This window comes from Rhyacophila brunnea, unplaced genomic scaffold, assembly GCF_057557595.1.
Source record: "Rhyacophila brunnea isolate RB1 unplaced genomic scaffold, BYU_Rbru_1.0 scaffold_4, whole genome shotgun sequence".
Taxonomy (NCBI): Eukaryota; Metazoa; Arthropoda; class Insecta; order Trichoptera; family Rhyacophilidae; genus Rhyacophila; species Rhyacophila brunnea.
In genome coordinates this window covers 23981024-23997862 of record NW_028233068.1, presented here as the reverse complement: position 1 = coordinate 23997862, position 16839 = coordinate 23981024, and the positions used below count along the sequence as shown (strand labels likewise).

Sequence of the window (16839 nt, the reverse complement as noted above, 5' to 3'; positions counted from 1 at the left end):
TAGTATTACAGTGTCCATTGACTTTATAAGAGTATTGACAAAATAAATTAACATAATATTACCTATGTTATTTAATATTACAAATAGTAATAATACAGAATGATATGTCTACAGTATTTTTATATAAATCTTAGGTTTACAAATAAGTAACAGATATAAATAATGATACATGTACCAAATTGTAACCGTCGTCATTATGTATTCCTCGAATTATTTTGTTATGTGTCATTTTATATTAAAATTTCACATGATAATAGCCACTTACATACTTACATAATAATATATGAATGCAAAAATGTATATTTTATATTAAATTCTATGCACTTTAAGATGTGTTTCATTAAGACTGACAAATAAAAAAAACTTCAGTGAAAGGTGTTTTTAATAACAAAAATATATTCTATAACAAACATGTCATGGCTGCGATTTCAAAACTCCGTTTGTAATATAAAAGACGGTAGCTGGGGTCGAACTTAACGAAATTTACAAAAAAAAAGTGGAGAAATGTATAGTTCCGCAAATCACCGTAAGATATCTGCAGCCATAATAATATGATGGAAAGTATATACCTAGGTACTCGTATCATTTTTCGTATGCGATAGTTAATACTATTTGTAATATACAGTTATTCAAATTATAAAAATACATACAGTGTGATTACATTAATGTGTAGACATACATGATATGCAGGGTAATTATTATTCCTGAAGGTCAAGGTATGAAAATTTTTAATACATCAGTACGTCCTCATTAGAGCAAATATCTTTCTTTAGAATAGGTTGTACACCGAATTTTACTCCAATGATTACAAATATGAATAAGTAGCAAACAATACATTTGAATTGTATTAGGCTGATGAGATCTTTGCCAAAGATCTTTTATCAAATGTTCATAGAATTTATTTCAAGAGCATAACCTATTTTAAAAGACTCTCGAGAAACATACATTGTTTAATTGATATTATGTAGTATAAATAATATAATACACAAATTGAGTGAACAAAAAATCACATGATTTCGAGACAATTTTTTTCAAAACAAATAAAACAAAATATGATTCTAAGATATGTCGATAGAATATTTCTGTAAATTCGAAGTAAATATTTGTTTATTTGTCCAACTTTCTGAGGTATTTATATAAGACATGAAAAACAAAATATAAAACATTAACATTAGAATGAAAGCAAGAATTGTCTGTTTATATACCTACTAGGTATAGCATAACAATATTTAACCATGAATATTATAGCTAACGAACTGTCAAAACTTTGATAAAAGTTATTGTCATAATGTTACTTTTTATAAAATATATTTTATCAACAAAATGATCCGTAAAATATTTTATAAAATATATTATTTGATAGTGTAATTAATGCTGGGTTATTTTTCGGTATATTGTAACCTCACCAATGCTCGATTAAATATAAATAAAAAAGATTTCAAGTGTACAATTTTATTTTTATTTAAGATTTTATATTTAAATTAAGCATACAATACATTAAAAGGTGTTACAAATTGTTCAATACTATTTCAAAGAACATATTAATACACTACTAACATTTCAATGATAAAAATAACTAGACAGTGTGATGTACTAATAATAAGATTTTTTTAATTGAAAAATAATTTTACTTTTTTTAAAAGTAAATTATCAGAATATTGCATGCTACATATTATTAATCTGTTGTTAGATATTGATAGTAGTATTACGCTCCATTTTAATGGATCAAAAACTCAGTTGGATATGAGCAGGACGTATTAATTCTGCCGAGTATGTACAACGCGGACAATGCATACTTATGTACATATAAAAAATATGTTAGATACTATGAGGTTTTAGACACATACGTGACATAAGCAAATAAAAAATACTATTTAATGCAAAAGCTTTACTCTATCCACCATCAATCAAATATAATGCCGTAATTATATTTACATACATCACTTTTATGACAGATTTTAGACAAATTAATTTACAATTTATTATAAGTTTAATACTCAAAAATAAATCTCATGCATTTTCATTGTGTGTTGTGATTTGATTTAGTTATAATCCTCTCTGTGATAAGTACTTGATACCGTATCGATAAAATATGAATAGCTATATTGTTTACATTCATTTCTTAAAAACGGAAGATAGAATATGCACTAATTAGTGTTATTTTGAATTTGGTGGAGTGACGGACTTGAGCTTTCATAAAATGGCTGAAGATATAAAACCTGACAATAAGTTCTGGCCGCAAGTTCTTGCAGTTATGAGCTGTAAGTATTTTTTTTGCATATAAGCATTACCTATAATAACTTTCGGTATATTTGTTCGTTGGAAGTAGTTTTACTATTAGAGAAAACATTTTTGTCGTGATAATGTGTTTTCAAATTATATAATATAAAATACTAATCATTTTTTTATTTCATTTACTTCCGAACAAAATATATACAACATGTAAGTACCTTTAATATACGGCATGGCACATAAATCGCGCACCAATTTGTTCACATATAAATACAATATATGCATATTTATTAAAATAATAAATTTATTATATTATTAAAAAAAGTATATTAGGTATTTTATTTTGCATCTATAGCCTCCATTTTCCGCGTTAAACAAATGTTTTATTGTGGACTGTATTAGCTATTAGTTTGGATTATATTGGGTAAATTTCCAGTTGGATTTTTGCTATTATATACGTTCTTATATAACTACCTACGTTCCCTCAAATATTACAAATGAAAGAAACCTTGTGTTTTCCAAATCAGGGGAACATGATGGTCACGCAAACTGTGCTAAAATTATTCACTCCTCCAAATGATTCGCAAAATGTCCATTAAAATTAGAAACATATAAGGTTTTGCTCTATCTTATTGAAACTATGTCAGCGGATTATTTAATAAGCTAGCTTAAAAAATATCAACCATCGACCGATATCGGTTACCAATAACAGTTAAATAATAACTTTGCCCCCACTTCCTGAAGCGGCCCCCAGGCCATGATCTTTACCGGGCCCTCCTACTTATCGCCTATCACATTTTCAGTGAATATAATCAGTGTGATGATTTAGTTAGTTTAACGGCGGGTATAATAATATGGTAAGACCACAAAAATAACCAATGAAAAGGGGAGCGAAAATGCGGGAGGGGAAAACCAGTTTTCTCAGATAAGATTTATAGAATTCCTCACACTTAGACTTAGACAATTTTCAGTTTAGACCAACAATTACGGAAGCTCACAATTACCGTATTTTTTTAGCATCTATCGATACACAATAATCAAAAATTTACAAATAAATATTACGTCGCGCAAGCAGAAGATAGTATCGCAGGCGACTTCTTTTAATAGAGCGAATTTGTGGTAGATAAAATGCGTACAAATTAATATTATATACTTCGAAAAAAGAAACTGTATGAATTCACACAGCAAAAATATTCTTATTTTTTTTTTGAAGCACATTTTCAATAACTACAGTAAAATTAACTCTACAAAAATTTTATAAAAAATCAATTGATGTTCTTTTTAAATATGTCAAAACAGACACGTGATGCCCGTCGGCAAAAATAAAAACACATATGAATGGCGATAAATCATACAAAACGAAACAAAAAGTTAATATGATGATAATTTTATGTGCTTGATAAAAATAATAGTTGGATGGACAACCCAAAAAAACTCAATATTCTATAAAGTTGCTTTTTGTCTTCTGTTCTCACTTAGCTGACCGACATACCATGCCGGGCTCCCGGGCTAGAGTTATGTCAGTCCCACCGTGTGGGGACCATGGTTATAATAGCACAATGTTGATTTTCGAAAAAATACGGTTCGATTATGTTTTCAGATCAAATATCGCACAAAATTGAACGACGTAGTTGATATAGGTGTTTCTCAGATATATCTCAAGATAAATCGACTGTAGATTTTTTCTGTCGAAAACGTGCAATTAAGTTTATCGTTAATCTGGACGGACAATTTAAGATAATAAATTATTGACGTCAACGTGGGTCTTGTTTTAAAAAATTACACTTTATTTGCCAAATAAGATTCGACGATTTTTGTCTATTTATCGAATTGTCAAAAATTCTCTACAATAAAACTTAATGGTGCATTTTAAATTATCCAGAAAAACGTTTTATAAATAATTATTATGAATATTTGGAAATAGAGCGTGACTTATGGGCCACTATAATATGTGTAACAGTATTTTTATTCATAATTAAATAAAACTCATTTTTAGTAACTAAATCCGCTTTTTTAATATTATTGTAGGTACAGGACTAGTTTTATCCCCTTTAAAGAGATATTGTTGTCATGAAGCGGGCAAAACCGGTCCTGTATTATAATAATAATAAAAAGTGAAATTAGTTATGTATTAATCACTTCGTTTTATTTAATTATTAATTCAATGCATTTCCAGCATGATCAGTACCACAATATTGCTAACTTCGTGGCGCTCGCAAACCAAAAGCAAGTACATGGACGCGGCTCAGGCTAGTGACACTCCGCCGTAGTTTGCCGAATTTTTCTGGTTGATTATGTTTATTCCACGTGTGGACCAGGTATAATGCAAAAATATAGACGAATTTGCTATCTTATCATTTAAAAAAAAATCTGAAATCATTAAAAAAATGTTCTCCAAATTGGGATATTGTAAGCTGTTATTCTAAATCGTATATCTTATAAGAGTTTTTTGGCAGTATAATCAATTTGTAAAATATAAATTGTGAATGGACGAGGGGCGGGAGGAAATTATAACAGTTTGGGGAAGCCTTTATCTAGTAAATAATATAGATAACTATGATTGATGATGACGCTAAAAACAGTGCTATTTACACGTGTTAGGCCCGTGACAAAATAAGAAATAATTTTATTATTATGTTAACAATCATATTTGTTTCTTAATCTGTGTGGTAAGTCAGGATTAATGATGATTGATGTCAGCTATGGAAATCGATTATGTTTTTAGTTTTATACAATGGAATGTTTATGTTATTTTAAATAATATTTATGATTTATTAATGTTAAAACGTTTGTTTCGTATTATTATCACTTATTGTATTATTAAATTTATTGAAAAAATAAATAAAATACCTCAAGATTATTAATTGTTTTAACAGCAATCACAATCCTTATAATAATCACAACACAATCCGTACATAATGCCGAATATCACACTATCATTAATTGAATATTTTTCTTGGTTATATGTGACTATAATAATTGTACGAAACAAAAAAATGGTACGAATACATTGTTGCCGAATACATATATAATCATTTATAGGTAAAGAGCATTGATAACAATTTATATCATATATACAAATTCAAAAACATGATTTGGTTATTACTTACCATAGTTATTGCTAAATATTTCTAACAAATTAATTAAAAAAATGCTATTTGAATCTAATTGAAACATCAATCTTGTGAAATAAAGTTCGTACCTCAAATGAAAGGCACGCGTTTTTAAAAATCGTACGAATTACCGATCGGCATGTCGATGGAAATGTTACTCATTGTCTGAGGGTCTCAGGTTCGAATCCTGGGTCTGGCAAATATACATATTGTTTTTCAATTTGTGTTTGGAGTCAAAGTATGGACCTAATAGGTTGAGCAAGTAGTGGCTAACGTCCATTTCTCGTAATATCAAAAACCTGTTAATAAAAACGTCCACTCTGTAAAGCCTTATATTATCTAATTAGGATTGGACATGGTAAAAAAATACTTTTCTACCATCCGCAATAGGTACATAATTATGTTTTCGGCCATAATCTATTCGTACAATTTACAGGAATAAATGTTTCTTATCGTTAATAGTTGAACAATTCAATAGTACCTAAGCATCTTCATAGTTCAATATTGATTCTCATATTTACTTGCTTTTATAATTTTTAGAAAATTCCATCATAGTGTATAATAATGGCATATTATTAGTTTATTGTTGTAATATATCTATCTATGCTAATGAACGAATTTTTATTTCTTCTAGGTTTTATTTGTCAATTCACTATGGGAACTACATACGGCTGGATATCGCCATCCCTCGTGAAACTTCAAGCAGATAATTCTCCCATCCCGACCAGCTCAGACGAAGGCTCCACCATAGTATCTATAACATCGGTGGGAGGAATCATCGGACCATTACTATTTGCCTATAAAGTAGACATACTAGGGAGAAAATGGATGGCTTTCTTTGGGTGCTTCTTTTGCTTACTATCTTGGCTTATAATGATATTTTCAACTGAAGTATGGCATTTATATATTGGCAGAGTAGTGGTTGGATTAGGAATTGGATATACTTTTGGACTTGTGCCTATTTATTTTGGAGAAATTGCTGAAACTCACATGAGAGCAAAACTTAGTATTGTTGCTACGATTTTGTCTGCCGGAGGATCCCTTTTCTGCTATGGAATCGGACCCACTTTAGATTTCCAATTATTCAATATAATATGTACAATATTTCCTGTGCTTGGTTTTGTCTTTCTTGTATGGATGCCAGAGTCGCCGTATTATCTTATGAGACAGGGAAGAAAGAACGAAGCAGAAAAGGTATTAATGTGGTTGAGAGGTCAAGACAACTCAAAATGTGTTCAAGATGAATTAAACGACATTGAAAATTTTGTAATGTCTAGTCCCAAAAGGCCACTTAAAGAAACTCTCATGGAATTAAAATTACCATGTAACCTAAAGGCTGGATTAATTATGACAATAATGATGTTTACACAGCAATTCAACGGTGCATCTGCACTAAAAACATATTTCCATTTGATTTTAATTGAAACTGAATCTTCATTAAATACTGAAATCACTGTAGTAGTAGTAGAAATTGTTGGTTTAAGTGTATTACTATCATCATTTTTCTTTATAGATAAAGCTGGCAGGCGACCATTATTTTTAATATCTTGTGCTGGAGTAATACTAGGTTCTTTTATATCTGGAGGATATTTTATGCTGAAAAGCGAAGGCATAATTAATAATTCTTCTGCATGGATTGTATTATTTGGATTATCTCTTACTCAAATATCAAATTGTTTTGGAATTATGTCGATACCCACAGTTATTGGAAGTGAAATGAGCTCTGCTAGTATAAGGTCGTGGTATGGTGGGTATAAAGCTATATGCATGTCAGTATTCAATGCGGTGAACGCAAAATTGTTTCAATTCATCCGTGATGAAGAAGGAACGCAATATAGCTTTTGGATGGGAACTGCCATTGTTAGCGTGTGTGCAGTTGTTATTTATAATATTTTGCCTGAAACAAAAGGGAAATCTCTATGTGAAATTCAGAACATACTCTCAGGTAAAATATCTGAATATACTGAGAATAAATTTAAATTTAAAGGTTTTCAATCGTTATTCTTGCGATAAATATGTTATTTAAATGACGAGTTAAAGCATAAGTGCCTGCTTTGAATAATAATTGTATTAGTTCTAATGCCCGTGTCCACATTGGCAACCTCATAAAATTTCGATTAAAATAATTTTTGGTCAAACAAATTTTGATAATTATCGTGAAATTGAATGAGGTTGCCAGCAACTTGTTGCCAGTATGGACACGGCTTAACGCTTCAAAGACTACACATGAAATTATGTACTCTCACTTATTTAACGTGTAATTCTCTCAAATATGATAGTATTGAAGTCTATTACTAATTATTATGTGGTAATATATTTATATGAAATAAATGTATTATACTACATAGTGTCTATGTTATAAAATGATGTATGTAGATCTGTATAATCGCAAGACTTTCATTTGCACAACAATATACATAATATGTATAATATTATGTACTTATCTGTGATAATTAAAATTTAAAATTACTTTTTAAACTAAATATTATAATTATTGTATAAATAGGTAACAACAAAATACAAACACTAAGAATTATGTCGGTGTATTAATATACCTACCTACCACATTGATTTTTAAGTAACTATGTTATGTATGTATATAATAGTTCCTTGAGATTATAACAATTAATAAACACAATGAAGTTATTAGTTTATAATAAAATTATATACTTATGTACTTATCTACTTATGACATTTTTTAATTTTTATTTCATTATTTTAAATCAATACTCAAAAAGAATTATTTATTATATTATTATGTATTATTATAAAATAATTAATAGCAGAAACCTAGTCAGTTAGAATGAGATCATCGTACATTAATTTATGACTATTACTTTTATAATAGATACATCTATGATTATTTTATTGACTTATAGAAAAAATATTCTAATATATCAGCAGAGTCATCTATCGTGAAATGGCTGTACTAAGATTGTGGTTTAAGAAAAGCATGATAAATTATCATACACACGGCGGCATTCACAATAAACATACTTGTTTCGATTTTTCTATTATTAATTAAATCCAACTACGAATTTTCAGTAGAATGTGCTGATCAGCCGACAGATTAAGGCCTTCCCGCTCTGTAGATGCAGCTTACATTATTATATACACTTATATCTTTATTATTATTAATCCTATAATACTTAGGTAGGTACTAATTGGTAAAGTTTAATTATTGTTTGATATATTATGTAAACACATGCTACAGATTTTTTTATTATTCTGTATTGTATCTTTTCTATAATCAAATAGATATATTAAATATTTGTTGAAAATTATTAACGCAGATAAATCTGGAATATTGTTTTATTTTAATATTTTTCTGTGAAATATTTTCGCTTCAATAATTAAATTGACCTATAAATAAAGTTAGGATTTTTCAGGTGGATATTTATATAATAATGCTATATAATATTATGTAATAAATTATGGTTTTCCAGAGAAGAAAATATTAACAGTACCTATATGTCTGTTTACTTAGTACTACAATTATTTATTATATTTGATTATGAATTAAATTATATGTTTTTTTAAAATATATTTTTTAGATTTTACGTTGTCATAATTCAATGGCGGTTCTCCGAGCGTATATGCCTGAGGTTTTGACAGGTTTGGAGGCCCCCTGGCTAAATTATTGCCTACGCGGTAAACTACAATTGTCACTTTTTCGGGATTTTTTCACACTTATGAAAAGTCACAATATAATGACGGACAGCTTCAATAAATATTGCCACTGCACCAATTCGCAGAAAAATGTTAAAGAAAATATTAAACGGCGATAATTAAACCTAAGTACTTACTTAATTATATTATTGAAGCCGATGAAACGTTGCGAATAAATTAACATTACTTTAGTATTGTTTGTATATTGAAATATTTCCAAGCAAGCGTCACGTCAAAATAACAATTTCGTATTCAAAATATTCTTAATCAGCATCTGAATAACTATTTACCTACTAAAAATTCGATTATACATTCAATACATACTAAATATGATTAGTGTTCTTGTTTTTGAGAACGTACATAATTTTCCTTTCTCTGAGAAGATTGATCGTACTCGTGCATAGTTTTTCAAATAAATTTTTGATTTTATTGTAAAGCACGTAGGTATATTATTACTAAGCATGCATTTCGTGGTCAATGTCAAGCATTATTCATACTATTATAGTAAATTATATCGCCACATGGGACAGTGGTGGTCAACAGTTTTTTTAAATAATAATTTAAATATAAGCAATTATTAATTCAATTCAAAACTTACTACGTATTCCATAACAATCACCAGCTGTTGACTATATCACTTTAAATCAGACGAAACTAGTCTTGATTAATATTAAACCGGATGCAAGTAGTTTATTTAAATTAATAATATATATTTCTACCAAAAATTGACAGTTTACATCATAAAATAAACTAAGCATTATAATACAATATAAACTATGAAATCTGGTATTAGTGGTATTGTATCCATCAATCATAGAATAAACAGAAATAGTTATCATGATCAATAATTGCTATTAACTGTTATCTTACAAATATAATCTATAACAATACTTGCAGAATGTGGCTGAATAATAAAAATGTACACGTATATTAGCAAATACTTTTTCTTATACTATAATATTTTTTTGAAATATATAACAATATAAATGTAACGTAACTAGTAAACTATCCTCCTCGTAGTAAATAAAGCACTTAGAGCCAGCGCCCATTAGCCGGCTCGCCCATCTTAACTCTTCTCGTCTGCAACCTGTCGAATACGTCGATGTGACGTCATTATTATTCAATATATATGCGTTGCCAAAATATAGCTCCGCACATTGGTGGAATGCTTCATTTTAGTTTGAAAAACACAGCTAGAGTGACATGCAACTATTTTCACCCAAAATGCAGCGCAAATGTCGCACTTCGTCATTCATTTTGGCTTACCGTGTGACGTCACTATTCTCGCATGGCCTTGCCTATACGCACATAACAACCAATAACCACACGCAGTCCGCGTAGAGTGTGTACCACAGAACAGATTAATTTGATATAAATGTGAAATCCAATCCCCATACACCATTGAAGCCATTTTCGATTTACGAAAACGCAACAAATACAAACCCCCCTGAGTGTCCACAAATATTACCAATATCGAATCTGCGATTCGTTTACATGACAATGTAACTTCAATGCATAATATAATATTATGATGCAGAAGTAACTATTTAAAATATTATACACGACATATTATATTCGAAAAATACAGTTACAGTATCACCCAGACAAGCAACCCGCTTATTATTTTTTAATTTTACGGTATGTAGAGTATACGTTTTATAACTGATATGCCTTTTTGCCTGATAACCTCTCATAAAATTAGATCAAATGATATTCACTTGTGTTATATAGTAATAAATAAATAAATAGATAATATATGTAAAAAATATTTTTAGAAAAAATACATAATTTTCAACCTAGAGCCGGAGTGCAAGGTTATGAAGCATATACTCTACTGTCTGTGTATGAAGAGATAGGAAGCGGGGTAATGTCACACAGGTGATCATTGTGCATCTAAAACATCTCGCACCCCCAGTAAAATACTGTCGTAAGTCTGAAATGGGCGTTTTCGAGTTATGGATGTGGTTGGATTCGTATTTTTTTTTGCTATTTTAATAAAATACTATCGTATCTCAAACTCAAATAGTGTCGGATAGAAAGCACTTAATACAGTACATTACTTTCCGAAAACTGTTGAATAGATAATAAAATAGTGTTGTAACTAAGTTACGACAGTATTTTACAAGAAGCTTTCTAAAAAACTAAAACAATACTTTTCAAAAAAATACTGTTGTAACTCTGTTACTACAGGAAAATCTTGAGATACAGCGTAATTTTCTCACTAATTGCATGGATATTATTGTTCTAAAGTATTCAAACAAAAAAAACTGGAAGCAGCAGAGGCAACAATTTTTGTTATCAACAACTAAATGGAAGTAAAATACAAGAAGTATGCAAAAAATACTTTATCAACACATTTGGGGTGAGTGAAAGGTACTGCTCCACTGCATGGAAAACAAGAGATCTTCTTTCCGGAACGCCAATTCCAGAACAAAGAGATCACAAAAATCACAAAAAAATTAGTGATGTTTAAAAAAATGATATAAGAGCTCACATTAAGTCTTTCCCAGTGATCGAGTAACATTATTTGCGTGCACAGACGTCCAAATTGTATTTAGATGGTAAATTAACAATTGCTGAAATGTATCGGTTATACAAAAAACAACAAGCTGACAGCAATATGCCATTTGGAAAAGAACACTATTATACGCATCTATATTTAATGACGAATTTAATATTGGCTTCTTTAAGCCTAAAAAAAGATTTGTGCGTTGAATGCGACCTATACAATAATTCTTCATCACCAGATGAAAAAAAACAACTTCAAGAAAAATATGAGACACATCAACCTGGAAAAAAGAGGCAAGGGATGAAAAGATCAAAGACGTAGCAGAGTCCCGAACTAATGGCCAAAATAGCGTCATTAATGTAGCTGTATATGATTTGCAGGCTGTTTTACCGCTTCCTTGCGGAAATGTGTCAACTTTCTATTATAAACGAAAGTTTGGCAATGTACAATCGTACAGTCTATAATATCACTGAAAATATTGCAAACTGATACATGTATGACGAGAGTCAAGCTGCATGAGGATCCAATAAAATTGGTAGCTGTGTACTCGATTACAATGCATGTAAAAAATATCACCACAATGAGCATTTTATTTTTTACAGTGACAATTGTGCCGGGAAGAATAAAAATAAATACATTGCTGCAATGTATTTATATGCCACCGGGAATTCACAAAAAAATACAACGATCTCTCATAAGTTTTTGGTCACCGGGCATAAACAAAATGAAGGCGATATCGTCCATTCTACAATTGAGCAGCAGAAAACCAGGGCTCTAAAAAGTGGACCAATATTTGTGCCCAGCCAAATGATTACCATTGTACAAACAAGTAAGAAAACAGGACAACCATACATAGTTAAACCCATGACGACAAATAATTTTCTCAACATGAAAAAACTAGCAGATGAAATCGGTAAAAATTACAACACGGATGAAAATGGAAAAAAAGTTTTGTGGCAGAAGATTAAAGTTATAAAAGTAGACAGAGACTATCCATACATTATTTTTTTTAAAACCAGTTATCATGAAGAATGTAGGAAATTGAATGTTCGACAACAGCAAATAGGCAAACCGTTACCAATGGATGGTCTCAATATATCCAAAGCATATCAAGAGTGGCCAAAAATAACGACAATTAAAAAGAAGGATTTGCTTTCCTCTGCACCGCTAAACATCGTGAATTTTATTATGATTTTTTGCTTCTCTTCCAAGTGATGTTTAAAAATTAAAAATCGTATGTAAAAAAATTATTTTCCCATTAAATTAAATAATTAAGTATTTTTTTGTTGTTTTGAACTAATAATTGTATTTTTCTTTTTTTTCAATAAATCTTTAAAGATTGTACCATAACTTAATATTTTGAAAACCTTCCTTTACAGTGCCCAACAAATTAGTTGAAATTATTAGAGTGATGGTAGGGAAATTTACATAGAAAGTATTGAGTTGATTCAAATTTTAACATGAAATTGTCAAATATCCTAATAAAATACAGTCGTAACTCAGAAATATTCAAATATCTCCGTTTGTATATGTTTTAGAGAAAAATGATGAATACAGTTGAAAATAGATCATGTTTTTCCATAAAAATGAGTAATAATTTTTACATTCAGACTTTTCCTGTATTTACAAAGAATATTTGAAACTTCAAATGGCTCTCCTGCAAAATGCCAATTTTTTACTTACTACAGTATTTTACTGGGGGTGCGATCTGGTCGTTTGCCCACTCGGCACCTACCAGCCATTGTGTCGTGTTGGTTACCGTAATGGGCGCAAGCTCTTACTATTTTTTTGTATATGCGATAATAAAGATAAATAGAAGAATGTTATCAATGTAATGTAAATAATGCACATATTGTGTAGGTAAGTAAGAAAAATATGAACATCAATGTGTAAGTTATATAACTAATAAGTATAGTATGCAACAAAAGAAGTACTACAGTAATATTTTATAGTATGTAGAGGCTTCAGACGCTGACAGATTTTAAGGCTCCCACAATAAAAATTGTACCAATCCACTTTTTCATGGTATTTAGAAGTAGTAGGTTATTTTTTTATGAAAAATAAACACTCGCTTTAAGGACTATAAGTCACTTTTTCAGGATGAATTGATTTCTCATAAACTACTTGAAGATGTTCAAATACTTAAATCCAGCAGGTTTCTTTATTACGGTACCTAACCATTCCATTTTTCGCTGCACAATAAAATTATAGTTGAAACAATATTTTGATAATATTATTTTATATTCTGTACTCGTTGTTGTACTGCTCTAGACTGTGTAGGTAAGTATGTCAAATTTTAAATTCCAGAGTGTCACCATTGCAAAATGGCGGCAAATTTGAAACTGTCATTGATACACCCTATGTAATATTTTAATTTAATTAATTTGCATTAACAGCTAGGCTTACATGGATATATATAATTGGTTTATATTTTATGACAGTTATTGAAGTCCACAGTGTATCATCATCAGCCGGGGTCAATCCACTGCTGGATGAAGGCCTCCCCAAGCTTTCTCCAACTCTCTCGGTCCTGTGTCGTTCGCTGCCACGTATTTCCGCCGAACTTTACCAGTTCGTCAATCCAGCGGTTTTTAAGGCGATCCTGTGGCCGTTTCGTAGCCCTTGGGTATCATTGGATGATTGGATGATGATTTATCCAGCGGCCGTCCTTTCGGCGAGCAATGTGCCCCACCCATCTCCATTTCAGCTGTTTGGCAACGTCTATTACATCGCGTACTCTTGTCTGCTTCCTAACCTATTCGTTCTTTTACGGTCCTTTCGCATGATACCCAACATGCACCTCTCCATGCCTCGCTGTGTGACTCTTAGCTTTTGGACATCTCTCGTGTTGAGGGTGCACGTCTCGCAGCCATACGTGAGCATGGGTAGCACACATTGGTTGAACACCCTACGCTTAAGACATAATGGTAGGTCACTCTTGAAAATACTATTCAGACGTCCGAAAGCACTCCATCACAGCTTTGTTCTTCGAGCAATTTCATCGTGCATGCTTCCGTCTATGGACACCTGCTGTCCGAGGTAGATGTAGCTGCTGACTTCCTCGAGTTGGGTGCCAGAAATACAGATAATCGCAGGGTCCGAAAGACAGTTCCTCATCACTTTTGACTTTGAGACATTTATCTTTAGACCGACCGTTTGACTGACATCCGCGAGTTCTTGCATTTTACCTTGGAGGTCTTTCGGGTCTTGTGAGAGTATAACAATACCATCTGCAAAGCGCAGGTGACTGAGGTGCTCTCCGTTAATTGGAACACCTTTTTCCTCCCAATCAAGTTTCCTAAATAATTCCTCAAGAGTAGCGGTGAATAGTTTAGGTGAAATGGTATCACCTTGCCGGACACCTTTGTTAATGGGGAATTTACACGACCGTTTGTGGAGTTTTACGCATGCTGTGGCATCACTGTATATACTGTTCAATATGTTTATGTAGCGTCTGAAAATTCCTTGGTTGCTAAGGGCGTCTATAATTGAGATTTTTTTGATGGAATCAAACGCCTTTTCATAGTCTATAAAACCAAGATATAATGGCAGTTTGTATTCCTGGTAGCGCTCTATGATTTCCCTGACGACCTGTATATGATCCATAGTACTGTAGCCTCTTCTGAATCCGGCTTGCTCTCTTGGTTGGTTCTCGTCTAGAACTGTTTCGAGACGGTTTGAGAGTATTTTCGTGAAAACCTTATACAGAATTGGCAGTAGACTAATTGGTCGATAGTTTTTCAGATCTTCAGTGTCTCCTTTCTTATGGAGAATAATAATGGAGGCATTTTTCCATGATTCTGGGATGTTCTCTTCGTGCAGACAAGATGTGAACAGACGTGCGAGCACTTCGCTCACCGTCCTCCCGGCCCGTTTGAGAACATCGATAGTTAGTCCATCTTCTCCCGGGGCCTCTTCATGCACATTATAGCATATTCCACCTCTGTGGTAGTAACCTCGGGAAGAGGATCTCCATATTCTCCGTTCACCGGAAGATCTGAACTGATGTCAGTGTCATCTTTGTATAGAGCGCTGTAAAACTCTACTACAGTGTCCAGTAGATGATCCCAGTTACGCACGATACTTCCATCTTGCGCTTTTAGTGTCGTGATCTGCCGTCTCCCTATTGACAGATGCTGCTTGTTCTTATGTAAGCTCCTTCCTGACGCAACAATTGATTCTACAAGGTTCATATTGAACTTACGAAGATCTTCTCGTATGTTTTTACGTAGAGTTTTGCACAGCGTGGAGTACTCGAGATCATTTGCAACTTGTTGCTCGCTTTTCGTACTCCTACGCAGCTTCATAAGATCCAACGTTTCCTTTGAAAGTTTGCTTACTCGTTCAACCACAGCAGCAACTGTCTCTTCCGAAGATTCTATAATGATTTTTGTTATTGCTTCGGTGTTTTGTAGGGAGATGGGGTCATTTTCAGCCTGGAAAGCCGCTAGCCTGTTCTCCAGCTCTTGTTGGAATTCGACTCTGCTTCTCAAACCTCTGCGGACTCTGGGCTTCTGCATCAGTTTGAATCTCTCACGTTTGATGTTAAATCGTACTTTACACCTTACCATTCAGTGGTCGCTGCCAGTATTAAATCTGTTAATGACTGTGCAGTCTAGAAAAATATCCTTCTTGTCGGTGAGGATGTAGTCGATTTTGCTGGTTCGTTTTGCTGGGCTTCGCCATGTCCATTTTCGGGAAGGCTTCTTTTTGAAGAATGAGTGCATGATGTAGAGATTGTGGTTTTCCACTAACTCCACTAACATGTCTCCTCGGCCATCCCTGGTGCCATGTCCGAAGTGCCCGACCGCTACATTATCCTGGTGTTGAGATCCGATTCGTGCATTAAAGTCGCCCATGATGATAGTGAAGTGACATTTCCGTTTATTTTTCAACGTACTGATTTCTTAATATACCTCCTCCACTTCTTCATCAGGTGAGTTTTGAGTGGGCGCATAAACTTGCAAAAGCAGAATCTGGTATCTTTTGCTGAGCTGAAGTGTTAAACTTGCTACTCTATCTGAGGAGAAATCAAATTCAACTATGCGATCTTTCCAGAGTCTGTGGATTAAAAATCCGACACCGCTTGTGCTTCCGGTCTTAGTCCCATTATAACAGAGTACCTACATGTCCGCTGTGGAGATTGACGATATCGTCTCCTTGTCGTCTTATCTCGCTGAGCCCGACAACATCCCAATGGATTTTTTCGAGTTCTTCTTCGAGCTCTAGAAGTTTGGCGTTGCTGGATAATGTTCTCGCGTTATAGGTGGCAATGGTCATCGGTAGGCAGCCGTTACCGTCTTTCCGGGGATTCTT

The 16839-nt window shown here is 32.3% G+C and overlaps 2 protein-coding genes across 2 annotated transcripts in view; one reads left to right on the top strand and one right to left on the bottom strand.

Annotated features, from left to right (window-relative positions):
• The window catches only part of LOC147067118 (octopamine receptor beta-1R-like), a 317969-nt gene that overhangs the window by 110693 nt on the left and 190437 nt on the right, over positions 1–16839 (bottom strand). The gene's annotated exons all lie outside the window — the stretch shown is intronic.
• Positions 5491–7562, top strand: LOC147067120 (facilitated trehalose transporter Tret1-like). The gene has a single exon (XM_085954478.1). The coding sequence runs from the start codon at positions 5949–5951 to the stop codon at positions 7356–7358; it is 1410 nt and encodes a 469-aa protein (XP_085810604.1). The 5' UTR covers positions 5491–5948; the 3' UTR covers positions 7359–7562.